At 39.9% G+C, this 27,711-nt stretch overlaps 1 protein-coding gene and 1 pseudogene across 1 annotated transcript; both read left to right on the forward strand.

Moving 5' to 3' along the window:
- The first annotated feature begins 512 nt into the window (after positions 1 to 512).
- ECI1 (enoyl-CoA delta isomerase 1) lies at positions 513 to 27,678 on the forward strand. The gene is made up of 7 exons (XM_027863159.1): positions 513 to 604; positions 1,300 to 1,425; positions 16,606 to 16,733; positions 24,365 to 24,511; positions 25,470 to 25,591; positions 25,968 to 26,146; positions 26,889 to 27,678. Exons 1-7 carry the CDS (start codon positions 535 to 537, stop codon positions 27,053 to 27,055), a joined length of 939 nt encoding a protein of 312 aa, XP_027718960.1. The 5' UTR covers positions 513 to 534; the 3' UTR covers positions 27,056 to 27,678.
- Positions 12,842 to 14,328, forward strand: LOC114043798 (annotated as a pseudogene).
- Positions 27,679 to 27,711: the final 33 nt, after the last annotated feature.

The raw sequence follows: 27,711 nt of genomic DNA on the forward strand, positions 1-27,711 counted from the left end.
TTACATCTTCCGAAAACTACAATTAGGCGAGGCCTGCCCCGCGCCAGCCCAGGCCGAGCCCTGGTTACGGGCAGAGGGGCTCAGGGCGGGCAGTCTGATGCGGGGAGCCCCCGCACACCCTCCGCTGTGTGCGGACCCTCCGCTGAGTGCGGACCCGCCGCGCACCGAGGTCGCGCGAGCTCATCTCCGCAGCGTTAGGGACACGCTGCGCGTGCCGATGGCGCTTGACCCGGGAGGGAGGTGGTGCGCCGGGCGGTGCGGCCTTTGCGGGCATCCCAGAGGCGGGCGCGGAGGATGGACTTGGCGGGAAAGGTGGGCTAGGGCCCTGAACTGCCGGCCGGAGGCTCTAGCTGGCGGCCGGAGGGGAAGGGGAGCAGCGGGAGGGTCTCCGTCGGATGATTCCCAGGGACGGGAGGTGGCCCAGACCGCTAGCACCTAGCTAGCCCGGCCCCGCCCCGCCCCGCCTCCTCCCTCCCTCCCGCGCCCTGCCCTTCATCTCCGGGGCCAGGCGTCAGGCCCCGAGTCTGGCCAAAAATGGCGCTGAGAGCGGTGTCGGCGCTGACGTGGGGGCTCGGCGGCCCGGGCGTGGGGCCCCTTCGCTCAGGTCAGACTCTGCCCGCCGCCGACCACTAGCGGGGGTCCTCGAGGAGCCGGGCGGGGCTGGGTCAGCCGAGGGCGGGGGGCCCGAGCGGACGGGACCGGACCGGGCCGCGGCGGGGAGCCCGGCCGGCCAGCCCGTCGTGCTGGGCCGGCCTCCAGCCCCGCGCGCCCCCGCCAGGCCTGCCAGTCGCTGAGGCCGGGGTCAGGCGGCGGGCATGGGCGTAGGTCTGGTTAATGTTGTCTGGACATATTGTATGGGGCTGCTGCGCCTCTAGGGCCCTGCCCTTGCTGGGTGTTCCCCCTTCTCCCTGCCCTTCAGCCCCTGCCCGGTGCCCTCCCCTGTCAGATCTCTCCCCGCATAGATACCCAGTGACCTCCTTCCCCACCAGAAGTCCTCGGAGCCAGTGTCGGGCATAATAATATAAGAGGAAATGGAGTTTTGTCCAGCCAATAAATGGTTGTCATTTTTCCCCCTTAAATGCTCTGGACCTTTCAAGAAGTAATAGAAATGTCAGTCACCTTCAAAGGTCACGGGTCAGGGGCTTAGCCACTTAAAAAGGGTGTAAAGTGCCTCTACATTTACAAGTGCCTTCAGGGAAGGAGAATCCTGGCCTTCCCTAGGTGGATAGCAAACTTTCCTGGGAGATAGGCTAACCCCGCAGAAAAGGTAATGGGGAAAATATGCTTCTATATTTACAGGAACCTTTCTTCGCTGTGCTACCCAACACAGACTGGAAAAAATGCCAAGTTCCATAGGATTCCCAGAAGCGTCCAGAAGACCGTTTAGTAGCCACCGAATTCTAGTGGATGTGGATCAAAGTCACGGTAATGCCTTTAGGAGCTTTGTTCTCCTAAATTACTTCTTTGTTCCTTTTTCTTTACTTTCCTCGTAGGCTTCCATTTAAAAGGTATTACTTATCTGTCTTCCAATCTTTTTTTTTTAATCTTACCTAATTCTAAGGAAGATGGCTGACATTCAAAGAAAACATTAATATCGGGAAGACAGTATACAAATTTAATGGAAAGGACCTTGGAAATCATCTAGTCCAATCCCTTAATTTTATGCACATGAGGAAAATGAGGTCCAGAAAGATCAAACAATTTGTCCAACTTACAAAGCTATGGATAACTGAAGACTTGTGACTAAAATCCGCCCCTCCAACGGAATCTCCTAATTGTTTTTTGCCCTGTCCCACACTACCTTTTGAATTTAGGCTATAAACTAGTAAATATAGATATAAATGTAAATGTAGAATTATTTGCAACTATAATTTTTCCAACACAAGTTAATTTGTCAGGCTTATTTTTTAAATTAAAATTTTAATTTATTTTAATTTATTAAATTAAATTAACTTTTTAATTTTTTGAATTAAAATTTTAAATTAAATTTTATTTTTTCAATTGACCAAAATCTACTTTCTCTCCCTTTTAATCTCTTCCCCAACATCATTGAGAAAAAAAACAAAAACTTCTGTTATAAACATGTCTACGTAAGCAAAACACATTCCCACATTGGCCTTGGCCCCCCCCCCCCAAAAAAAAGTCTCATGCTGCACTGAGCCCTTCACTTCTTAATTAGGAGATAGACAGCATGTTTGACCAGAAATCCTCTGGAGTCATGCTTGGTCATTACTCTGATTTGTGTTGCTAAGTCTTTCAAAGTTGTTTATCCTTACATTGTATAAATTGTATAAAATGTTACTGTATAAATTATTCTGGTTCTGCTCACTTCATGCAAGTCTTACCAAGTTTCTCAGAAACCATCCCCCTTCAACATTTCTTATAGCAGAATAGTATTCCTTCACATTTATATACCATAATTTGTTCATCTATTTCCCAATTGATGGGCAACCCCTCAGTTCTCAATTCTGTGACACACATGCACAAAGTTTTTTTATGTTTCTCTTGACTCTACTTGTAATATTTTTTTTTCTTTAATCTGGAAGCTCTGGATTTTGACTGTAATATTCCTGAATATTTTCATTTTGGAGTTTCAGAATATGACTTTAGATTTTATTTCCACTTTACCCTCTGGTTCTAAGAGATCTAGGCAGTTTACTTTCATGATTTCTTCAAATATGTTATCTAGGCTCTTTTTTTTGGTTATGGCTTTTAGGTAGCCCAATGATTCTTAGATTCTGTTTTCTTCTATCTGTTTACCAGGTCATTTGTTTTTGCTATGAGATAACTTATATTTTGTTCTATTTTTTTTTTTAGTGTTTTGACTCTTTTATTATTTTCTGTCTCATGGAATTATTAGCTTCTGTTTCATTCTAATTGTGCCAAACTGTTAATTCCCTTCCCAGTTCTTTCTTCCATAGTTCCCATTTCTTTTCCAATTTTTTATTTAAATACCCTCATTTAATTTACTTGTGAGAAAGGGGCACATTTTAAAGTGTTTTTTCTGTTGTGGATTTGAATCTATTAAAAACAAAACTGAGAATTTCTTGTAAAGTGCTGCCAAAAACTTGGATCAGAACCCCATCTTCTTTTTTAGAGTGGGATTGGATGACTTGTGTTCACTTCTACTGCATCTTATGTTTTACCACCTTTGAGCATGTTGGCAGTTTCCAATCTTGTAAAATTGTCTGTTTTGACCTTTTACCTCTTTACGTTTCACTTACTTTCTTTTTTAAACTAGACAATTATTTACCAAGAAATTCTAACTCCCAGAAAAGTGTATTGGCCTTGGTATGAGTTGAAGACCTTTTAGAAGAAAAGGGCCTGCTCCTTTGATCAGTGGTGGTCCTCTTCCTACTAAAGCACTTTGGGCCCATCAGTCAGTTGTTGAAAGCTATATGTCTATTTTCTTTCAGGTTCAAACCAGCAGAAATGAAATTTTAAACCTGACAAAACATCTTTGTGAAAAAATAGAAAACTAAGGCTTTGAATTTTTTTAAAAATTTTTAATTGTTAACCTTTTATTTTTATATCACCTTAATTTGTAAATATGTTGGGGGGGGCACATTTTTTTTTCAACTCTTTTCAGTGGCCAGGTTTCTTGGTCGTTGTACTTAGCCAGTGTTCAGTTGTGGGCTTTTTGTTCTTTTTACACTATTGTAGTGGTTGTATCGGTTATTTTCCTGGTTCTGCTCATTTCACCCTGTATCAGTTCATATAAGTCTTCCTATAAGGACTAACGACTACACCTGTGATTTCATTGGTATAGGGAACTCCCCACATGGAAACTTTCTTTCCGACTTATAGTTTAGAGTCTCAGTGCCTAAAGCATTGAGAGGTTTAAGTGACTTGTGTGGATCACAAAGCCATTGTGGGCTAGAGGTGGGAATTGAGTCCAGGTCTCCCTGGCTCTGAGGCCTGCTCTCTACCCACCATGCCTCTCAGTTCTTATCCTGCTTCTTTGAATTCTTCATATTCATCCTTTCTTATGGAGCAATAATATCTTTTACATTCATGTATCACACTTTGTTCCTCAATTGATAACATCTACTATGTTTCCAATTCTCTGCTTCCACAAAAAATGTTGCTCTGAATAACTTGGTGTCTATGGGATTGATTGGGTGCTTGTGCTCAAAAACACTAACCCTGGCAGTTTCTTCCCAGCCCAAGGGCACTATGCCTAGCAATTACTCCTGAGTGGGCCCCAGCAAAACACTTATTTCTCTCCCTGGTACAGTAACAAATTGTACCTGTAGGAATTAGTAGTTTGAACTGGCTGTGTACTGGCTCATAGAGATTTTCAGTACCCACCGAACCATCTATACCAACTCCCTATCTCATTATATGCATCCTAGACTCCTCATTGTGTGTATCCTAGACTGAAGACATATGTACACTCCTTACACATGTGACACTATCTTGTCAAACACGACATTGATTAGTGGCATACTGGACCATCCTTAGTTGGCCCTTACCTCTAATAAACTTAGTGATGTAGCAGACCTAAAAAACCTGTACTTCTTTGTGGGCCCTTCCCCCTCCACTGTTCACTTTTTTTGGTGAACTCTGGGTAAACCACCTTTGCAGTAGATACAAAAAGTGCATGTTCCTTTAAGAATTGACCATTCCTTAACCACTTCCCTAACCCCACCCTGAATCACCTAATTAGCATACTTGGCACATGTTTTACTGTAGTTTTTCTTATATAAACTTGAATTGTACCCCTCTAAGGTCACAGATTCTTAAGAACTTTTGCACACTGGATGGCTTATGAATAAATCTTTGCCACCTTGACTTAAAGATTGCTTGAGTCAGTGAATTCATTCCAGAGGACCCTGTCCTGTATTTCAATCCTTGAGGGGTCCCTGAACTTCTCAAACCACATCAAGACCTTTCTTTCACTTCGACATCCCTTGGGTATATGTCTAGCAGTAGAATCTGAGTTAAAGAGTATAGATACCAACAATCTTTTAACTGCTAAGTGTGCTAGCCTTTTCTCAAGTCTTCATCCATATTGACCTTCCTAAGAGTCCTCTGAAGTCTTGTAACAACCTCCTAGTTGGTCTTTCCACTTTCAGTTTTTGCTTCTTCCAATGCAGCTTCCACACTATGACCGTAGTAATCTTAAAACATAAGGCTGGCCATGTGGGTGGGGCAGCTAGGTCCTGGAGTTAGGAGGACCTGAATTCAAATCTAGGCTCAGATACTAGCTGTGTGACCCTGGGCAAGTCCCTTAACCCTAACTGCCTCAAAACAACAAAACAAAATAACCTCTAGTCCTTCCTAGTCTCTAGAATAAAATAAAAATGCTTTAGTTTGACTTTCTGGCCTACCTCTTCAGGCTTATTTCTCATGAGCTTCTCCTTTACACACTGTACTTTGCAGCTAAACTGGTGTTGAGGTTTAGAGTTGGGAGAGCTGGTTCAGGTGTGAAAGAATTCACTTAGACCTTCTCTGTAACCATTGGGAGCTTTATTTCATCAAAGCACACAGGCCTGATATTAGCAGAGAGCTAAACGAAGACCCCGATATAGGAAAGGACCCAGACTTATATAGACAGAAAGCTATACAGCCTATAGGATAATGGTATATTTTTAGGAAAATGGTTGTCAAGATAAGGAAAAATTGTCATGACACAGGATGAGGAAGATGGATGAGAGAATATGGAACACAGGATAAGGGAGGTGAAGGAAATTCTTTTGGTGCAAGTTGCATGGCATTTCAAGATAGGGGAAAGGACTTGAGAAGTTCTCAAGTTCCAGGATCTCAAGGTACAGGATGGGCTACAGAATGAGCCTCAAACCCCCTCAGAGGCCTGGGAAAGTAACCCTTAATATTATTTATAATCCTAGGGCACTTATTGCCCCCACATCACTGGCATTATTTTAGATCCTCCAACTTGACATTCCACCCCCTCCCCCTTTTGCCTTTGTGTAGGTGGTAGTCTCTGTTTCTTTACCTCCACCTCTTAGAATCTCTAGCTTCATGTGCTACCTCTTACAGAAAGCTTTTCATGATTCCGGGGTGTACTTACTCTAAGAGTGGATGAAGGGTAGAACTAACTCTGGGGCCCCTTTTTTGCCCAAAGGGGAGTTTTATATCCTCAGTGCTTAGCACCTATTAAGTATTTGGTAAATGCTTATTGAGTGATTACCATGCAATGTAGTTCCAAGCAAAGCCCCCATCAATCTGTGGTGCTTGGTCCTTCTCAACTTCCAGAAACTAGCTTACACTTGATATGCAAGAAATCTGAGTGAGAGAGAGCTCTACCTATGATTCACAGTCTGAGATCAAACCATTCTTGAAGTATTCTGTAGCTGTCTTCTAAGAAACCCATGTGCTGACTTATAACCTTTAATTTCTTCAATTTCTCACTATAGGCTCTAGTCTAGTCTTCAGTTAACTTTTATATTCCATATGAAGAGGTGTAGAGGTTTTGGGATCCTGGGACCCCCCCAGATCGCGACACAGGCTTACCTGAAAGAATTCAACCCAAATCTTCTTCCAGCCAGAGAAAGAGTTTATTAAAGATGAATCACGAATAGGCCAGGTGATGCCCGGGGCATGAGAGTCTCAGCCTTTGGGCATGAGAAATTCCCAGCATCAGAATAGGGGCTGAGGTGAGCAGGTGACGCCTGTAAGGACTAGCAGGCATGAGACAGTCTCAGCCTTTTGGGCATGAGGAAAGCTCAGCATCAGAATGGGGGCAAAGGTGAATCTTAAGTACAAAAAGACTATGGGAGGGCTTTAGGAGTGGCCAGGTAGTTTGGAGTGACTGGAGGAGGGGGTCTAAGGAGATCTGGATGGGAGTGGCTAGTAAGCTGGGGTGAACAGAACTCCTGGGTCCTGGACCTCGAGGGCCTAGCTAGGATTAAGGGTGGGAAATGGCCAGGAGTCATAGGAAGGCAAAACAATGGAAGGCAGATTGGGTGTAGCCACAATGCAAGGCCAGTTTGAAGGGGGGAGGTAGTTGAGAAAAAGGGTCCAGGTGGGAATTCCGTTTGGAAGGTCTGAGAGATTTGAATAAACAATGAGAATGGGAGATAAAGAGAGCTTTCAAAGGGAAATAAGACAGTTTCTAAAACTTTTAAGGTTTTCCTGGGACCTGGTAGACAAACTGAAGCCAGGTTCTTTTTAGGGCCAGGGGCAAAAGTGCATTTGAATAAGATTAAAAGGGGAGGCCAAGGCTTTGGAAGGGAGGTAAGGGGAAATCTAAAAATCTAAGGGTTTTCAAACTGGATAGTGGGCACATAACCCCGTCACATATATGTGTGTATTATACCTAGACATAGGTATACACACACACACTCACACACTCAGGCATGCACCCACACGCAGATATAGAACAAGGAGCAGCAGCATCACAAGGGGAAGCTGAACACAGAAATACCAGTAGTCCTAAATAGAGAAAGCTACCATAGACCTTTTCCTCTTATTCCTTAGGTTTCTGTACGCCTAGAAAGTCCAGTCTGACTGTCACAAAGATTTCTCACATTTGGCCTCTTGCCTTAAAGGACTTCCCTCTAGAGGGAACACAATTTTAGCAAGTATAAAGTAAACTTTGCTTTCCAGAGGCTAAGAAGCTGAGCCCCAGAGATGGCAGGGAAGAAGGATGAGAACAGTGCTATTTCCTCATGTAAAGAACACATTGATAATACTTTTGTCATAGCATGCCTCATGGGTCACAAAACAAACAATTGAAAAACTAAAAAACAGGCTCCGTGTTCAGGACATGCTCCACAACTGACTGAAAGTAGAATCTCTGCTGAAGAGCTGAGCATGGACATGATTCTCACCTTTCATGTTTGTTCCCAAGAGGATGTGTTGAGGAAATTCTAAATTTCTGTTATTCTAAAGGAAGAAGTGAATTCTAGGTCCTCGTGTTTTTTACCACTGATTATAACCTTAAAGACAACAATAAAAAAAGATAATAGTTGTGCTTCTTCATTTCTTTCATGTTCTCCCCAATACCAAAACATGAATGATGCAAATCAAAACAACTCTGAGGTTTCTCTTTAAACCTGACAATTGGCACAAATGAAAAAATATGGGAATAGTTAGTATTGGAGGGGCTGCAGAAAGACAGGCACACTAATTAATATACGTTATTGGTAGAATTGTGGCACACTAGTGTTGGTGGAGTTATGAATTAGTCCAACTACTCTGGAAAGCAGTTTTGAATAAATTAAATGACTAAAATGCTTACATGCAGGCATATATCCTAAGAAGGTCTGAAACAGAAAAATCTAATATATATATACCAAAAATATCCACAGCAGCACTTTTTTGTGATAGCAGAAGACTGAAAATAAAGTAAATGTCCATCATTTGGAAGATGACTGAAAAAATTGTGATACCTTAATGTAATGGGATTTTACTGTGCCATAAGAAGTGATTAAAGTGTTTAAAAGTTTTTACTTAAAATGAATAACTGTCTAATTATACATAGGACAGTAACATTTTCTACCTTCCTTTTCAGCTACTAAGACTGAAAAATCATTCTGAAATACTTGGGGCCATTCAACTGAAACCTTTTTTGTTCAGAATTTTTCTAAGGTTTCTTCTTACAAAATAATTGGTTTTGTTCTTTGTTCATGAATCATGGGACCACAGAAAACTTTTGGTTCTACTGAATGGTTTTAATTTATTTCAGATAAATATTCCACAAGTATTAATTTGATCATGTCATTTCTGAGCTCAAAAAATTATTGAAGACTTCTTTTGCATTCACCAAATTCAGTTTGACATATGTTTAGTAAGGGCCTATTGTATGTACCTTTGGTGTGCAATAATGTCTCTCTGTGCCCTTTAGCAAATTTATCTAAGCTCATCAGATTGCCAAAGATAACAAAAGGGACAAATAGTAATTGTTGGAAGGGATATGAGAAAAATGGCACAATGGTGCACTCTTGGTAGAGTTATGAATTTGTTTAATTTCTGGAAAATAATTTGGTACTACATCCAAAAAGTAACTAGAATATGCTAGTTTAGTATGCACTAAACTGTACGTCCCCTTTAACTCAGTGATACGACTATTAGGCGTGTAACCCAAGGTGGTCAAAGATAAAAGGAAAAGACCCAGATGTGCAAGAATATATGTAGTAGCAGCAAATTTTGTTGTAACAAAGAACTAGAAACAAAATTGGTGTCCAGCAATTGCAGAATAACTAATCAAATTTTAGTATATGAATGTGATGAGATTTTGTTGTGAATTAGGAATTAGGAATATGACAGATTCAGAGAAATATAGAGAGACATGTACTAGTGCAGAGTGATACTAGCAGAATCAGGAAAACAATTTATGCATTGACCACAATAATAATATGAAGGGGAAAATTCTGAAAGACCTCAGAACTCTGACCAAAATAGCAACCAATTGTGATTTCTAATGAAACATAATTTTCCTTGGCAGAAAGGTGATGTGGAGAAACAAAAATGCATTCTCATATAGGACCATTGTGTTATTGAATTTGCCTTACTGTACATATTTATTATAGATTGGTATAAAGGAAAAAAGAGATCCTGTTGACATTGACAAGCAAGAACACATTTAACATTCCTAGAAACCTCATGATTAACTTCCAATACTGCAGTAATCAGGAAAAAAAATTCAGGTGGCCAGAAATGCAGAAATTGAAATCAACAGACTTTTCAATGAGGACAAAGAATGACTAGGGAAATTGGAATTCCAATCTCACTCATGTATATGATTTGTTGCTTCATTTTTTAAAATTAGGAAGCATGGGCTATAAACCTAGAACCATCTATCCAGCAAAATTCTGTGTGTGCTATGAAAGCAAGTGTTGGCTCTTTCAGAAGCAAGTTAGCTTTGAAAAATTTATGGAACACAGATCCATTTCAGGGAAAAAAAAATAAATATTGAAAACAATTCATATTTCTCAAACCAAGAAAACCCAGTTACTAATAAAATGTGAGAAGCGTCAGAGAACTGTAGCAGCTAAATCACCAAATGTCTCAGAAATGAGGGAAAAAAGGCTAGAGTTGCAAAGAGTCAGTCAGCATGTATTAAGTGCCTACTACGTGCCAGGTACTGTGCTAAATACTGAGGATTCCCCCCAAAAAATTCTGAAGGGAAGTTAGAATAATCCCAAATCAAGTTCCATATCATCTTCAAAAAGGAAAATCCTAAGTAAAGAAACCTACATAAGTCTTTTATAGAGGTACCTTATCTTCCATTCGGACCTGGCACAAGACATCTTCCTTCACAATAAACATCTTTGCCTAGCATACGTTCTACTGATTTGTGTGTCATCTGACAATAATCAAAGTCCTAACTAAGGAGGATTTCTAAATGGAATGTAAGCATGGTTTAATTCTAGGCAAGCAGTTAGTATAATAAATAATGTCACCAGGAGAAAAATTTAAAGACTATATTAACATCATTAGATCTAGAGAAATCCTTCAGTTAAATGATATGCGTGCAATAATGTATGACAACATTAAAATACTTAAGAATAGAATCATGACATGATTTTTAAGAATACTTGAAAGGAGCTAAGAAAAATGAGAAGGCATTCTCATTAAAAACAGGTGTTAAAAAATGTCCTATCTTCACACTCCTGTCAAGCTAAGAAATTTTAGTAATATAGCAGTAAAGCACGAAAAAGAAGTTAAAGGAATAAGCATCATTAAGAAAGTATAAAAAAAAGTTCTGTTTTCAGGAAACATTATATTCCTAGAAAACCCAAGACAATCCACTATAAAAAATATGTTTAATAAAAATGCCCCAATTCATAGCTGAGGCAAAATATGGTATCCCTTTTCCTTTCAGCTTTTTATGATTTAAAAAAAATATATTTAGCTTGCTAAACCCATTGAATGTTGTGGTGACTGGCATGAGGTATGAACCTGTATTCATTCTTGACATACAGTTATCTGGTTTTCCCTGCAGTTTTTATAAAATGGGGATTCCATTCTCCAATGTTTTTGAAGCGTAGGCTTACCAAACACTAACCATTTATATATGTATATATATATATACATGTGCACATATATACATATATGTATGTATATATAAAAATAGAAATCAGTGTGTATATACACATACACACGTGTACCTATGTATACATCTATACCCATGTATGTATATAAATAAAAATGTGTGTATACATACACACTGATTTCTCTTTCTGGATTCTGAAATTCTGTTCCATTTTTCTATTTATTCTTTTTCTCATACCAAAGCTTTTATAATCATTCCTTTATAAATAGATATTTTAATGTAAATAACATTTTCCTTTAGTAAAGTAACAGGATGTAAGATAAACCTACAAAAGTCATTATAAGTTGGCAGTATAGTACAGTGGAGACAGTACTGGCTCTTGAGTTGGAGTACTAGGGTTCAGATCTCCTCTATGATACTACCTGTGTGACCCTAGGCGAGATTCACTTAACCTCCTGGTGCCTTAGTTTCCCCTATCTGTAACATGTGTGAATTGAGCTCTGAGATCCCTTCCTGCTCTGGCTCTATAATCATCTCTGGTCTTATTGCTATTTATTATCTACAAGAATCAAGGAAAACTGATAGAAATTTTGTTGTTCAGTTGTTTACAACTCTCTCTGACCCCATTTGGAGTTTTCTTGGCAAAGATACTGGAGTGATTTGCCATTTCCTTCTCCAGCTCATTTTACAGATGAGGAAACTGAGACAAACAGTTTTAAGTGACTTGCCCAGGGTCACACAGCTATTTAAATGTCTGAGGTCATATTTGAACTCAGGTCTTCCTGACTCCAGACCTGGCATTCTATCTACTGTAGCACCACCTGGCTGACCTAGAAAAATTTTATTTTAGAGTTAAGACAAACTGAATCAAATATTTGGGCATTAACCTATTGAGACATAGAAGAGACCTATATAAAGAGAGCTTCAACATAATTTTGAGAGAAATAAAGGAATAATTGAACAAATGGAGGCATCTTTCCTTGTTCATGATTAGGTTGAATAAATATATTTCAAATGTTAATACATTTACGACTAACTTACAGATTAAACTATTGGTATTTTGGCTGGTATTTCATTATTTTATAAGATGATGGGATGTCATAACAAAATTCATATAGAAAAATAGGGGGAAAAGAAAATCAGGAACTATGAAAAAACTGGTGAAAATCTCAAAATGTGCTATAAAGGAATAATTATAAAAACTTTGATGCTAGAAAAAGAACAAGGAAATAGGACAACACATATGAAAAAGTTAGGATTTCATGAAACCTATGTAAAAACACTAGGAAATAGGATTCCCATTTAATAAAACTTATGGGGAGAATGGATAATTATATGTCAAAAAATGAATTTGGCTTCCTACTTAATACCATCAACCACAATAAACTCTTTAATTCAGCAATCTAAATACTTTTAAAATCATTAAAAATAGGGAGAAAAAGAAATAATATATTTATCTCAATTATGGAGAAGAAAGGCATTTTTATTAACCAGATAAAAGAAATCTTTGGACATAATCTGTGGGTTTCATTATACAAACAAAAGAGGTGTTTTTGTACAACAAAAAATAACTCTGAAATGAAAAGAAACAGACCTGGGGAAAAGGATTTGCAGTGTTTGTGTGTGTGTGTCTCAAATAAAGGGCTAAGATTCAGAATAAGGAACTGATACATAAAAACATGAACAGCTAATTTTCAAAAGAGTCAACATACTCAACCCCACGAAAAGATATTCTAATGCCATGATCAGAAGTGCAACTTTAAGAGATCACCTTACATTTACTAGATTAGTAATAATGGCAAGAAAAATGACAGATGTTGTCAGGGAAGCAACTACTCTACACATCATTAGAATGGTACAAACATTTTAATGAGCACAATGGCTGTAAGCAAGTAAGTGTCACAAAACTGAGTATTCTTTTCAACTCAGTGATTCTTTTGCTAGTATTTTATCATAAAAAGGACCTATCAATACAAAAATGTTTATAGCTGCACTATTTAAAATAGCAAATAAGGAAACAATATATCTATTCCAGAATGGTTCAAATTACAGTTTATCAATGTAAAATAATATAGTGCTTTAAAATGGTAAATAAGATACATACAAGGAAACATGGGAGCATCTATACAAAATATAGGTCTTTACAAAGGTGCAAAATGATCAACAGAACCATATAACTACTACTATATTTTCAAAAGTAAGAAAACAGGGGTAGCTAGGTGGCACAGTGGATAGAGTTTCAGCCTTGGAGTCAGGAGGACCTAAGTTCAAATCAGACCTTAGACACTTGACACTTACTAGCCGTGTGACCCAGGGCAAGTCACTTAACCCCAATTGCCTCACCAAAAAGCAAAAAAAAAAAAACAAAACAGAACAAAACCAAACGTTACAGAACTTCAGACCTAAAAAGCAACACAAAACAAAAGCTTGTTTGGCATAATTGTCTTACTTCTACTTTCTTAAATGCTAAAGGTTTTATAAGATTTTACTCCTTATTTTATATATTTTGTTTGTTTGTTTGTTAATGGTTGTAGTGTGTAATAGATTTTCACAGAAAATAGTTCATAGGTGTTTCATGTCTGCCATAGAGGGTACAGTAAGATTAGTTAGATCGGAGCTAGAGAAAGTGAGTGCACCTAGACGTCCTGCGCCTCTACTGCCGGCTTTGTTGGGCACATTACTGTTTTCTCCCCAGAGGGTCGCCTGTACCAAGTAGAATATTCTTTTAAAGCTATTAACCAGGGTGTCCTCACATCAGTAGCTGTCCGGGGAAAGACTCTGCAGTAATTGTTAGGCAGAAGAAAGTACCGGACAAGTTGCTGGATTCAAGCACAGTGACTCACTTATTCAGAATAACTGGAGACATTGGCTGTGTGATGACAGGAATGACCGCTGATAGCAAGTCTCAGGTGCAGAGAGCTCGCTATGAGGCTGCAAATTGGAAATACAAGTATGGCTATGAGATTCCTGTGGATATGTTGTGTAAAAGGATTGCAGATATTTCTCAGGTCTATACACAGAATGCTGAAATGAGGCCGATATTGATCGGTATTGATGAAGAAAGAGGCCCTCAAGTATATAAATGCGATCCTGCAGGCTACTACTGTGGATTTAAGGCCACTGCAGCTGGAGCCAAACAAACTGAGTCAACCAGTTTTCTTGAAAAGAAAATGAAGAAAACATTTGACTGGACCTTTGAACAGACAGTGGAGACAGCAGTAACATGTCTGTCTGCTGTTCTATCCATTGATTTCAAACTTTCAGAATTAGAAGTTGGAGTAGTTGCAGCTGAAAATCCTAAATTCAGTATTCTTACAGAATCAGAGATTGATACACTCCTTGTAGCTCTAGTTGAGAGGGATTAACACTGTAGTCTCCCTAATCTACTATGTGCTGACCAGGATATTTGGTAAAAACCAACACATTCATCAGTGGCTCTGGATTGAAAGACAAACCATATCCCCACTGAAGTGGACTTGGCTCTATATAAATAAAACAGAGGTTTTAGAAAAAAAAGAAAATAGTTCATATATCTATATCTAATACATAATACTTATTCTGTTTGTGGAAGGTATGTTTGCTTCTGCTGAGTCACGTTATATATTTTGTTGTCAGTAAAAGATCAAAATGACAAGGTTTGATGCACATGTAGATTTTCAATAACTACAAACTCAGAGGATGGGAACTGTTGTAATAAATGCTTCATTAAATTGAACTGAATTGCCATGGTATTGAGCATATTGCTGGACATGAATTTGGCAATGAATAAATACTTATTGGCTAATTCCATATTTATCCAAGGGTAAATAGTTTTCTCTAAATAACACCTTTCTCTGTCCATACCGAAGATTAGAAGTCAGCATATACATTATTTGGCCATCCTTTTGGGTGATTTTTCTGTCTTTTTAAAAATTATTAATTTATTTCTTTTTAGTTTTCAACATTTGAGATTTTGAGTCCTAAATTCCCCCCCCACTCCCACTTTCCCAAGACGGCATGTAATCTGATATAGGCTATACATTTATGATCATATTAAACATTTCCACATTAGTCATGTAGTAAAAGAAGAATCAGAACAAAAGGGAAAAACCATGAGAAAGAAAACACAAAAAAACAACAACAAAAAAGAGAAAATAGTAAGCTTTGATCTGCATTCAGACTCCATAGTTCTTTCTCTGGATGTGGATAGCATATTCCATCATGAGTCTTTGGGAATTGTCTTAGATCATTGAATTGCTCAGAAGAGTTAAAGTCTAACAAAGTTGGCCATCAAACAGTGTTGCTATTAGTGTGTACAGTGTTCTTCTGGTTCTGCTCACTTCACTCAGCATCAGTTCATGCAAGTCTTTCCAGGTTTTTCTTTAGTCTGCCAGCTCACCATTTCTTGTGGAACAATAGTATTCCATTCCATTCGTGTACCACAACTTGTTCAGCTATTCCCCAATTGATGGGCATCCACTCAATTTCCACTTCTTTGCCACCACAAAAAGAGCAGTATAAATATTTTTCTACATGTGGGTCCTTTTCCCTTTTTTATGATCTCTTTGGGATACAGGCCTAATAGTGGTATTGCTAGATTAAAGGGCATGCACAGTTTTGTAGCCCTTTGGGCATAGTTCCAGATTGTTCTCCCGAATGGTTAGATCAGTTCACAACTCCAGCAGCAATGCATTAATGTTCCAATTTTTGACATCTTCTCCGGCATTTATCATTTTCCTATTTTGTCATGTTGGCCAATCTGATAGGCATGACATGGTACCTCAGAGTTGTTTTAATTTGCATTTCTCTGATCAGTAGTGATTTAGAGCATTTTTTTCGTGTAACTATAAAGAGCTTTGACCACTTTATCTGAAATCTGCCTGTTCATATCCTTTGACCATTTATCAACTGGGGAATGACTTGTATTCTTATAGATTTGACTCAGTTCTCTATATATTTTAGAAATGAGGCCTTTATCAGAGACATTGGCTGTAAAAATTGTTTCCCAGCTTTCCGCTTCCCTTTTAATCTTGGTTGTATTGACTTTGTGCAGAAACTTTTTTTAATTTAATGTAATCAAAATTATTCATTTTGAATTTCATAATGTTCTCTATCTCTTGTGTGGTCATAAATTCTTCCCTTCTCCATAGATCTGACGGGTAAATTATTCCTTTCTCTCCTAATTTGCTTATAATTTCACTCTTTATGTCTAAATCATGTACCCATTTTGACTTTATCTTGGTATACGGTGTAAGATGTTGGTCTATGCCTAGTTTCTGCCATAATGTTTTCCAATTTTCCCAGCAGTTGTTGTCAAATAGTGAGTTTTTATCCCGGAAACTGGAGTCTTTGGGTTTATCAAACAGTAGATTACTATATTCATTGACTACTGTGGCTTGTGTACGTAACCTCTTCTACTGATCCACCACTCTGTTTCTTAGCCAATACCAATTAGTTTTGATGACTGCTGCTTTATAATACAAGTTAAGATCTGGTGCAGCCAGGCCACCTTTTGGGTGATATTTTTGATGAGACCATCTAAGGGGTTCAAGTCTTATACAACAAAGGGTATTTTAGTTTCTTGTGCTTATTGGTTAAGCAGTTTGTCTTTGACTCTTTTCCATTCAGAGTGGTAACTTTTCCATTTTGCATTTGTGAACTAGGTGTTGCTACAATGAAGTTGAAGAATCCCCCAGTGAACAGCTTAAGTCTGGAATTATTAACAGAATTTGTAATAAGCTGGGAGAAACTGGAAAATGATAAAAGTTGCAGAGGTGTCATCTTAACATCAGTATGTATTGTATTTAATTTCGATTTACTATTGATTTCAGTTTCCCTCAAGCTCTGTTTTTTGGGTAACATGCAAATCTATCATTTGTTCAAGATTCAAAAGCCAGAATTCTGCACATAGGAAAACAAGGGGATTACTGTCATGATAATAATGAAATCCAGGAGAATAGGTGATCCTGCTGAGGATTCTGGAGGGTAGTGAGCAGAGTACGTTTGGCATTCTTCTGTGGTCCTGTTAGCCACTGGAGGACAACCAGAAGTACAAGAGACATTTCAAGTTTAATAGGATGAGAGAGTGAATGAAAGGAGAGAAGTATTCTTGGAATTTAGCCTCAAGAGCTCCTGAAAATACTTCTGGTGGCTCCTTGGGTGGTGAATGGCACTGTCCCCCAAGTAGAATATAACCTCCTTGAGGTCAGGGACTTAACTCACTTTTGTCTTGGAATGCCAGTGCTCAGCACAGTTCCTGGCACACATAGGTGGTTAGTAAATTCTTATTGATTACTTTTCCTAAGCATGATAACCTGTAGCAAAGATGTGTGGACAACTTTAACCAAATCATCAATAAAGCATAAGATATAGACCAGGCAAATCTATTTATTCATCTAGCACGCACTCTGTGTGTGTATGTGTGTATATGTGTGTGTACATACATATACATATATGTACACACATATGTGTACATATATATTATATTAGATACATTGTAGGGAGATAGAAAGGAAGTACAAAGGAAGAGGAGAGGAGTGTTAAAGAGAGAAAGGATCCTGCTGTCTGACACCCTGGTGGGACTCATCTGGAGACTCAATCCTTAGGGGTGATGATAACCTCCCTGAACTCATACCTCAACGATTAACATACTCCTATCCAGTTATGACCTCTCCTTCCTAGCGATCCTTTGTACAAATCCCTTCTCAAATCCCAAACTGGCCACTCATTTATTCCCTACTCTTCAACCCCACCCCTACCAATTTCCCATTCTAAAGCTATCCACCCCTTCCACTGTGCTCTTTGGAATGCCTGCTCCATAGGAACCAACTTACTTTCATCTTAAACCTTTTTCTTTCTCACTTCTTCCATCTTCTTGTTCTCACTGAGATTAGGTTCTCTGCTGATGATGCAGCTTCTCTGGCCACCCTTTCCAACACCAGTTTGCACTTTCACTTATGCCTCCTGACTGGAAAGAAACTTTTCTCAATCCTCCTTAATGCTAGTGCTTTCCCTCTGTGATTATCATCACTTTATCCTGTATAAATCTTGTTTGTACGTAGTTTGCATGTTGTTTTCCTCATTAGACTGTGGGATCCTTAAGAACAGGGACGCTGGGGTTTTTTGTGTTTTTGTCTTTTTTTTTTTACTTTGTATCCCCAACACAATGACTGCCCCATAATAAGGGCTTAAGTGCTTGTTGACTGACTGACTGGCTCTGTGCAGCCTTTGACACCCATCAGTCACTCTCTTCTCCTTACTACTCTCTTCTCTCTAGGTTTTCATGATGGTGCTCTTTCCTGGTTCTCCTGTCCCTCTGATTGCTCCTTCTCAGTCACCTTTTTTGGATCTTTATTCAGGTCATGCCCACTAACCATAGGTTTCTCCCAAAGCTCTGTCCTGGGCCACCTTCTCTTCTCCCCATTCTGTAGTGTTTCACTTAGTGATCTCATCAGCCCTCGTGGATGTAATTGTCATCTCTATGCAGATGGTGCACATATCTGTTTATCCAGTCCTAATCTCTCTCCTGACCTCTAGTCTTTCATCTCTAACTATTGGACATCTCCAACTAAATATCTTGTAGACATCTTAAACTCGTATGTCCAAAACTGAACTCATTACCTTTCCCTCAAAGCCTTGTTCTCTTCTTATACTGTCCAGGCCGCCACCATCCTCCTGGTCTTTCAAGCTTGTAACATTTCTACATGTTATCCTCCACTCTTCACTCCCAACTCCCTGTCCAATCATTTACTAAGTCCTGAAATTTCTACCTTCATAACATCTCTTCTTTCTGCCCTGTCTTCTATTCTGATCCTGCCACCATAGTGAAGGCCCTCATCACCTCACCCTTAAACTACAATAGCTCTCTGGTTCCTCTCCCTGCCTCAGATCTTTCCCCAGTCTAGTCCATCCACACCTCAGCTATCACACTGATCCTCCTAAAGTTCGAGTCTGTCCCCATCACCCCTTCTATTCAGTAAACTCCAGTGGTTCTCTCTTACCTCCTGGATCAAACATAAAATAGTTTTCTGTTTGGCTCTTAAAACCCTTCATAACCTAGTCCCTTCCTGTCTTTCCAGTCTTCCTTCTTACTCTTACTCCCTATCATGTATTCTGCCGTCCAGTAACACTGGCCTTCTTGTAGTTCCTCAAACTAGAAAATTCATCTCCTTACTCTTTTCATTTCAGTGGCTATCCCCCATGCCTGGAACTTTTTCCCTCCTCATTTCCACCTCCTGGCTTCCCTGGCTTCCTTCAGGTCTCAAGTAAGCTCCTACTTTCTATGAGAAGTCTTTCTGGGGGCAGTTAGGTGGTGCAATGGATGGAGCACCAGCCCTGAAGTCAGGAGGACAGGAATTCAAATCCGACCTCAGACACTTGACACTTACTAGCTGGGTGACCCCTGGGCATGTCACTTAACCCTGATTGCTTCACCCCCCCCCCCCCCCCAAAAAGAATTTGAATGTGATTGCATTTACGGGACAGCTAGATGGCGCAGTGGATAGAGCTCTGACCTTGGTGTCAGGAGGCCTGAGTTTAAATATGACCTCAGAAACTTGACACTTACTAGCTGTGTGACTCTGGGTAAGTCACTTAACCCTGATTGCCTCACCAAAAAGCGGGAAAAAAAAAAAGACAGACAGAGAGAGAAGCCTTTCCTAGTTCTCCCTTATCTTATTGCCTTCCCTTAATCTTCAATTCGTCCAGCACATGTTGTCTCATTTGTACACAGTTGTTTGTCTGATGTCTCCCTCGTTAGACTGTGAGCTCCCTGAGAGCAGGAACTGGTTTTTTTGCCTTTCTTTGTATCCTCGACACTTTGCCCAGTGTTTGGTACATAGTAGGTGCGTAAAAATGCTTGCTGACTGACAGTTGTCGGTCACTTCAACTTGAGAGTCTCCTGCTAAGCTTTGCAAACCAAGGGATTCTAGTTGACCAGTTCACCTACAGGCCATGAGGCTGTAGGACTTGCTCACGCCACCCACCTCCCAAGACTGATTAATAAAACAACAGGCCAGTTTCATTGACAGTGATAAATATGACTGCTAAAGAGACCAGATATTCAAGTCGGTCATCACACTATCTTGCAAGAATATCCATCCAGAAAGCCAATAGAAGGCTTCTCTGTTAGTGTATGGATGTGGAGGACTAGGTGACCTTAGCAGATAGAGCTGAGAGTAGTGTTGGTATCTCATGGACAGTCCCCTCGGAAGCATCCCTAGCACTCTTATTCCTTGGCTGTCTTTTGTTCTAACATCTATGCAGGCCACCGCTATTTTTTTATGGCATTACCTTATGATGAACGTATTACACACAATTAATTAGATTTCAGGTATTCCCTGATTCTCAGGAGGTTTCAGAAAAACCCATCATAGGTAAACAATACTACATGGCCGATGTGGACTTTAATAATTAGGTCTCTATAGAAGACACAAGACTATAGTCTTTATAATGGTGATACTGACACACTCCTCTCCCATGAGAAATAGTGAAGAGAGCAGCAGAACTGCTTTTAAAGCCAAGTCTTTCCTATACTGTAATCACTGTGTCATCTGACATATCAGCTCTCCCTCTTAGCTTTGTGTAGTAACCTTTGAAGAAATAGTTTCACAGTTCTCTGATATTAATATCAGTTTATTTTCTTTATCATTCTCAAATCCATTTGTTACTGTATTTCCTTTTAAATTGTTCAAAGACACATTCACTAAAGTGTATAATAGTGAATTTAAGAAGTTTTGATAGGAAAGGATCTACAACTCCTGAAGCTTTGTCTACATGCCAACCAATAAAATCTCTTCTTGAAAAGAGAAGACTTGGAACAGAGAAAAGGGAGGAAGACATGATAGTTGACTTCAAATATTTTACTGTCTTGTCAAAGAAAGATTAGATTTCCATTCTGACCAAAAGTATCAGGACTAGGGGGCAGCTAGGTGGCGCAGTGGAGAGAGCACCGGCCCTGAAGTCAGGAGGACCTGAGTTCAAATCCAGCCTCAGAAACTTAACATTTACTAGCTGTGTGACCGTGGGCAAGTCAGTTAACTCCGATTGCCTCACCAAAAAAAAAAAAAAAGTATCAGGACTAGGGCAGATTGGTGAAAGTAACAAGAAGTCAGATGCTGCTTTAGCATAAGTAACTTTCTGGGGCAGCTGGGTGGTGCAATGAATAGAGCTCTGGCCTTGGAGTCAGGAGGACCTGAGTTCAAATCCAGCCTCAGAAACTTAACACTTACTACCTGTGTGATCCTGGGCAAGTCACTTAACCCCAATTGCCTCACCAAAAAAACCAAAAAAACAAAACCATAAGTAACTTTTTAAGAAGTTGAGCTATCAAATGCATTCAAACAGAATTTCCAAGCACTGGCTGGAAGGACTGTTTTCTGGGGGGAGAGGTAGAATTGGAAGAGCTTTATCCATCTAACTGACCTTCAAGCTCCCTTCCAGTTCGAGGAGTCTGTGTGTCTGAGGCATCTGCAGCTTTCAAGGCCTTCTATACAGTGTAACAAATTATTTAAACCATTGATATAAAACTTAAAACAAGGTATGTCCAGGTAGAACTGTTTGGCATGCTTCTAGAGACCTCCCTCCAAGTTACCATCAATCTTTAAAGCAATGTTTTGTTATGGTTGTTCAGCCAGCTATAAATCAAACTGTCTTGTTATCATATAGCCCAGGCCCCTCATTTTACAGTAGTGGAAGCTCCAACTTCAGCTCACTGCAAACAGATGAGTATAAAGGAGGAGAGGGAGGGAAAATATCTTAGATAATTCACAAACTCATTTCTTCCTCTCGTCTACAAGGTTGTCGGTCAAAGGTCTGTCAAGTGCCGTGCTGGCATTTTGATCCACCATGTCTCCAGCATTTCCCTACAGTTAGACACTTGCACTGAAATCCTGCCCTGGACTTCATGGCAGACATGTGCCTCCTGGTTCTAGAAAGCTCCGCTAGTAGAGCACCACCTTAAGCAGGTCCTCAACCACACTGGGAAAGCTTTAAGGGTGGACCCAGCTGGTCACAGGACCAGCCTTGCTGAGTGCAGAGAGGCTTATCCCCGGCTTTGCGGTATGGTGATGAATTTTTTTAGCCACAGAATCTCTCAAAGATTGTTTCCTAAATTATGGAAGATTTGTGATTAGAATTGTTGAATGGATTGTTTACAGAAACAAAACTCCAGGCCCTTGAAATATTGAAGTACTTACTAGACAAAAGGCTATCACAAAAGAACAGATGTTACTTTGGCCTGGTCCCTAGTGATTATTACTACTTCCCTTTCCCTGTGTTTCCATCTGTCTACTCAGTAATCCTTTTTAGAATTTTGAGAGATGTCAACAAGATTCTTACCAGTCTATGGCTTCTAGAACCCAGTTGTCTCAATATTCAATAAAAGGGAAAACATTTGCCCATGTCCAGTCTTCTACCCCTCCCATACTCTTGCTATTCCTTGGAGATCACTGACAGAAGTTAAACAGTCACATATGAAAGTATGTTATTGTTGTTTTTTTCCTCCAGTAACTTGGGACATTTGAACATCACCATGGGGCACCTAATTTTATTTTGGTCTAAGAAACTTGAAATCATTTTTAAAATTTATTTTTATTTATTTAGTATTTTATTTTCCTCAGTTACATGTAGAAACAATTTTCAACATTCGTTTTTAAAACTTTGAGTTCCAAATTCTTTCCCTTCCCACCCCTCCCATTGAGAACGCAAGCAGTTCAATATAGGTTATACATGTGCAGTCATGCGAAACATATCCATAATAGTCATGTTGTGAAAGAAAACAGACACAAAAAAAATCAAGAAAAATAAATTTTTAAAAAGTTTTCTTCAATCTGTATTCAGACACTGTCAGTTCTTTCTCTGTGGATCGACAATATTTTTCATCATAAATCCTTCAGAGTTGTCCTGGATCATTGTATTACTAAGAATAGCCAAGTCGTTCACAGTTGATCATTGTACAATATTGCTGTTACTTTGTACACAGTACATTTCACTTTGCATCAGCCCGTGCGAGTCTTTCCAGGTTTTTCTGAGAGCATCCTGCTCATCATTTCTTATAGTACAATAGTATTCTATCCCAATCACATACTATAACTTGTTCAGCCATTCCCCAATTGATGGGCATCCCCTCAGTTTCTAATTTTTTGCCCCCAGAAATGAGCTGCTGTAAATATTTTTGTACATAAAGGTCCTTTTTGTTTTTTGTTTTTTTTTTCTCTTTTGGAATACTGACCTAGTAGTGGTGTGGCTAGATCAAAGGGTATGCATGGTTTTATAACCCTTTGCACATAGTTGAAATCATTTTTAAAAGATAGGTAAAAGCACATAGATTTGGTCACCTCTTAACCATATTTGTTCTGACCTTTACAGCTTAAGAATTAGTCTCCAAGTTAGAAAAGCTAGAAAAATATGGAAATGATAAACTGAGTCTAATGAAGGCTTTTGTCAAAAAACACATTTTACTTGTTTTAATTCTGAGTAAAAATGGATAATTGGTCAAATACATTTAAAATGACAGAATATACTTACTTGAAATATAAAAAATAACAGTTATCACCTGTGTACATTTGAAAAAAATAAGATATTGGGTAGAGCACTGACCCTGGAGTCAGGAGGACCTGAGTTCAAATCTAGCCTCAGACACTTATTAGCTGTGTGACCCTGAGCAAGTCACTTAATCTCAGGTGCCTCCAAAAGAAAAAAATAAGATCTTTAAAGAATGAATGGTTCTTGGTAAATATTGATTGTTCAAGATATTAGAGCCAATCTGCTATAAAGCCTTATTAGTTCTACTCCACTATATCCAATTTAGCTCCTCCTTCCACTTACACAGCCACCAAGCCTTCATCATCTCTCTCCTATGTTATTGAAATAGCCTCTTAATTGATTTTTCTGCCTCTTGTCTCTCCTTTTCCTGATCCTTCCTCCACACTTTTGCCATTGGATATTCATAAAGCACAGGTCTGATCAAGTCACTCCTTTGCTCAGTAAGCTTCTGTTTTCTCTGAAATCAAATGCAAATTCCTTTGTTTGGCATTTAAAGTCCTTGGGTCCAGCCTGGATCTAACATAAGTTTCTAGGATTATTGCACTTTATGCCCCCTTCACATACTCCATGGTCCATCCCAAGTCCATTCTCAATGCCTTTGCATTGACTGTCCCCTCATATCTAGAATACTCTTTCCTCACCTTTGCTGCCCCTTGGAATTCCTAGCTTCCTTTGAAGTTTGTCTCAAGCACCAACTCCTCTCCCCAAAATTATATAACTTTGTGTATGTTTTATGTACGCTTGCATGTACACATTATCTTTCCTTATAGACTGATAGGGTAGGGAGGATTTCATTTTTGTCATATCCTCAGTGCCTTGCACATAGTAAAGTGCTTAATAAATGCATGTTAATTGATTGGTTGTTTCTTATTACTTCAGAACAGCCCCAAAATCTTCTCTGCTGGCCTAGATATTACTGACATGTATGGAAAGAATGCAGCACACTATGCCGAGTTTTGGAAAGCGGTACAAGAGGTTTGGCTGAAGCTGTACACATCCAACATGGTGGTCATAGCAGCGATCAATGCAAGTTGCCTTTTTGTCTGACTTCAAAGGAAACTGGCTTGTAAATTGCTTTTTTTAAGCATCCAGGTAAAAACTAGGGCAACTAAGTGGTGCAGTGGATAGAGTGTGGGCATGGAATCAGGAAGACTCCTCTTCCTGACTTAAAATCTGGCCTAAGACACTTACTAGCTGTGTGACCCTGGGCAAGTCACTTAACCCTGTTTGCCTTAGTTTCCTCATCTGTAAAATGAGCTGGAGAAAGAAATGGCAAACCACTCCAAGAAAACCCAAAAATTGGGGTCCCAAAGAGGCAGACATGACTAGGACAACTGAATGACAGCAAAAATTATAGGTGGAAGAAGTTCAGGTTTGCCACTTGGACAAACATGGTGTTCTTGCTGTTCTGGCCATGCTCTTTAGTTAGAGCGCAGTCAGCCTGTGCATGGCTCTGTGGAGAGTTCAGGGATCACAGAATTTAGATCTGGAAGGAACCTTAGTGATTGCCTGGTGGCTCTCTCTCCTTCATTTTAAAGTTCAGAAAACTGAAGCCCAGAGACAGGCAGAGAATTGCCCAAACTCATTATAATAAGTTAATAGCAAAGCTCAGGTTTCAGCCTATGTCTTCTAACTTCAAATCTGAGAATCCTGCCACTGCATTTAAACCAGTTACAAATGTCTCTAAAACAGACTGACATTTTATAAATCCCTACAAATGCTTCCTTCCTAATGGAAAATCAGTTGACCCATAGAAACATTCCTAGCATTTTCCACACCCTCTTGTCTGTCATAAAACCTCGGGAGGCTAAGAAAGAACAAAACTACAGTCATGTCTTACTGGCTTTTTTCCTTTCTATTACAAGTGGCAACAGAGTCTTCTAGCACTGCATCTGCTGACCTGTGCGCTCCCTCTGAGTGTCTAGATGCTGCAGCTGAATGGGATAAAAAACTGCCTAAAATCAACATTTGGTTTTGCTTCTAGGGATCAAGCCCTGCTGGAGGCTGCCTGATGTCCTTAGCTTCTGACTACCGAATCATGGCTGACAATCCCAAGTACACCATTGGTCTGAATGAAACGCTGCTGGGCATTGTGGCACCCTTCTGGTAAGGCTGACCCCATGATAACCCTCCTCAGGCGGGCTCACTTCTTCTGCACTTCGGGGATATCATCTTGAAAAGGAAGCTTTTGCTGTCCTTTTTTGGGGGTCAGTCTGTCACTTCAGTGTCAGAACTAAGTGCTTGTATTTTTTAGAAGGCTGATAGTTTATGCCAGGGGTGGGGAACCTGCAGCCTCAAGGCCACACGTGGCCCTTAAGGGATTTGTTCTGTGAAGTTTGGATTCAGTCAAAGGGCCGCACTTGGGGAGTTAGAGGTCTATGTTCTAGGTCACCCCTGGTCTATGCTCATTCCTTCCATACAAGCATTAACTGAGGGGGTGTGTGTGTGTGTGTGTGTGTGTGTGTGTGTGTTGTAATTCTAGGTTTAAAGATAACCTTGTAAACACGATCGGGAACAGAGCTTCAGAGCATGCCCTTCAGCGGGGGTTGCTTTTCCCTCCCGCTGATGCCCTCAAAATAGGTTTGGTGGATCAGATAGTGCCAGAAGACAAGGTGCAGAGCACAGCTCTCAGTGTCATGTCTGAGTGGCTGAAGATTCCAGGTGAGAAGATGCCTCTCTGCTAGGACTAAATTAAAAGGGGGGATTAGTAATGAAGGAGGAGTGCCCTTTGGACTGTTTCTGTTGGTGACATTTGATTTTTTTTCTCTCCTTTTGTTAAAAACTACATGTCACAAAGGAGAAAACTTTGTTGTAAAGAGAAAAATATTGGATTATACTGCTGTATTTGAAGCTTTGAGTTTCCAAAGTGATGTACACATTTCACTCTACCAGTATATCTAATCTAACATTGTTGGTTTGTCCCAGAAAAACAAATTAAAGGAAACAACATTGTGAGGGAAGTTCCACAGAAACAGCTAATTGGAAATGGGGGGAGATCCAAACCACTGAACCAACGAAGGCAAGGAAGGAATCAGAGTGAGGTGCTGAGGTGTAAGGGATTTGGAAAGGGAGTCTAGACTTCCCAGAAAAGATCCAACTTGGAATATGGAGTGTGGCAGCAGAAGTCAAGATCATGCTTGCAGTAGGGAGGCCATCAGGTCACCCAGGAAAGTGGGCTTCCTTTCACCAGGGGAGCGGGAGTTAAGCTGGTCATCTGATAGTGTTGGGGAATGGGGTAGAACTTTATGATGTTATTTGGCTAGGTCTTAACATTATTACATAAAATTGATTAAAGCGTCATAGATAGGATGTACTTGTAGGAATGCATTTCTGTGAATCCAGGTTGTGATTGGTTTGACTCTTGGTGACCTAGAAATTAATAACCTGTTAACCCTGTCTTTAGACCATGCTCGACAGCTTACCAAAACCATGATGAGAAAACCTACTGCAGACCGGCTGTTGAAACAACGAGAAGCAGATATTCAGAATTTTGTCAGCTTTATATCCAAAGACTCCATCCAGAAGTCTCTTCATATGTATTTAAAGTTTCTTAAAGAACGAGAAAAGTAAATAAAGGTTTAGGCTCCTGACACAGGATGTGTAGCTGGGAACAATGAAGCAAAGCCATGTGCAGACCCTTCAGACCTTTCTTTGGGTAGCTGTAGGTTTTTAAAACAAAGTATTTTTCAAGATGAAATTAAATTTGATTATTTGTTCTTAGTTTGTTGATCTTTTCAGAAGATCCTGTCCCTTTTATCCTGATATCCCAAAGGTATCTTTCCTCTCTTCCCATCACTGCTTTGTGTCCCCTCCCCCTCACCCCACCCCATCCCACATACACCTAGAAGGTGCTTGGGTAGGTTATGAAGAGACTTGGCTAATGATGTGGAAAGGAAATCTTGTGTTCCTGAGCAGCACTTTATCTGGGAATCATGAGTAGTGGGCTTACTGGAACTTGGAAATATAACTCTTTTGCTCAGGGCCCGCCTTTGCTCAAAGTCGAGAATTGTGAATAAAAGTCCTAAGATTTTTTTGCTCGCCAGCCTTAGGGCTGCCTGGTTGCTAGTGGTGAGAGGCAGTTCCCCAGGTAACCAGTGAGCTGCAAGGAGCACCTCTCTACTCCCCCTTCATATACTCAGGGTAGAAATATGTTTTCCACTGATAGGACTTTTCAAATAAACAGCTTTTCAGGATTCTTGATTGTTCATTTCTCGTTGGAATGAGTG

This window comes from Vombatus ursinus, unplaced genomic scaffold (assembly GCF_900497805.2).
Source record: "Vombatus ursinus unplaced genomic scaffold, bare-nosed wombat genome assembly UNPS02014770.1, whole genome shotgun sequence".
In the NCBI taxonomy this organism is placed as follows: Eukaryota; Metazoa; Chordata; class Mammalia; order Diprotodontia; family Vombatidae; genus Vombatus; species Vombatus ursinus.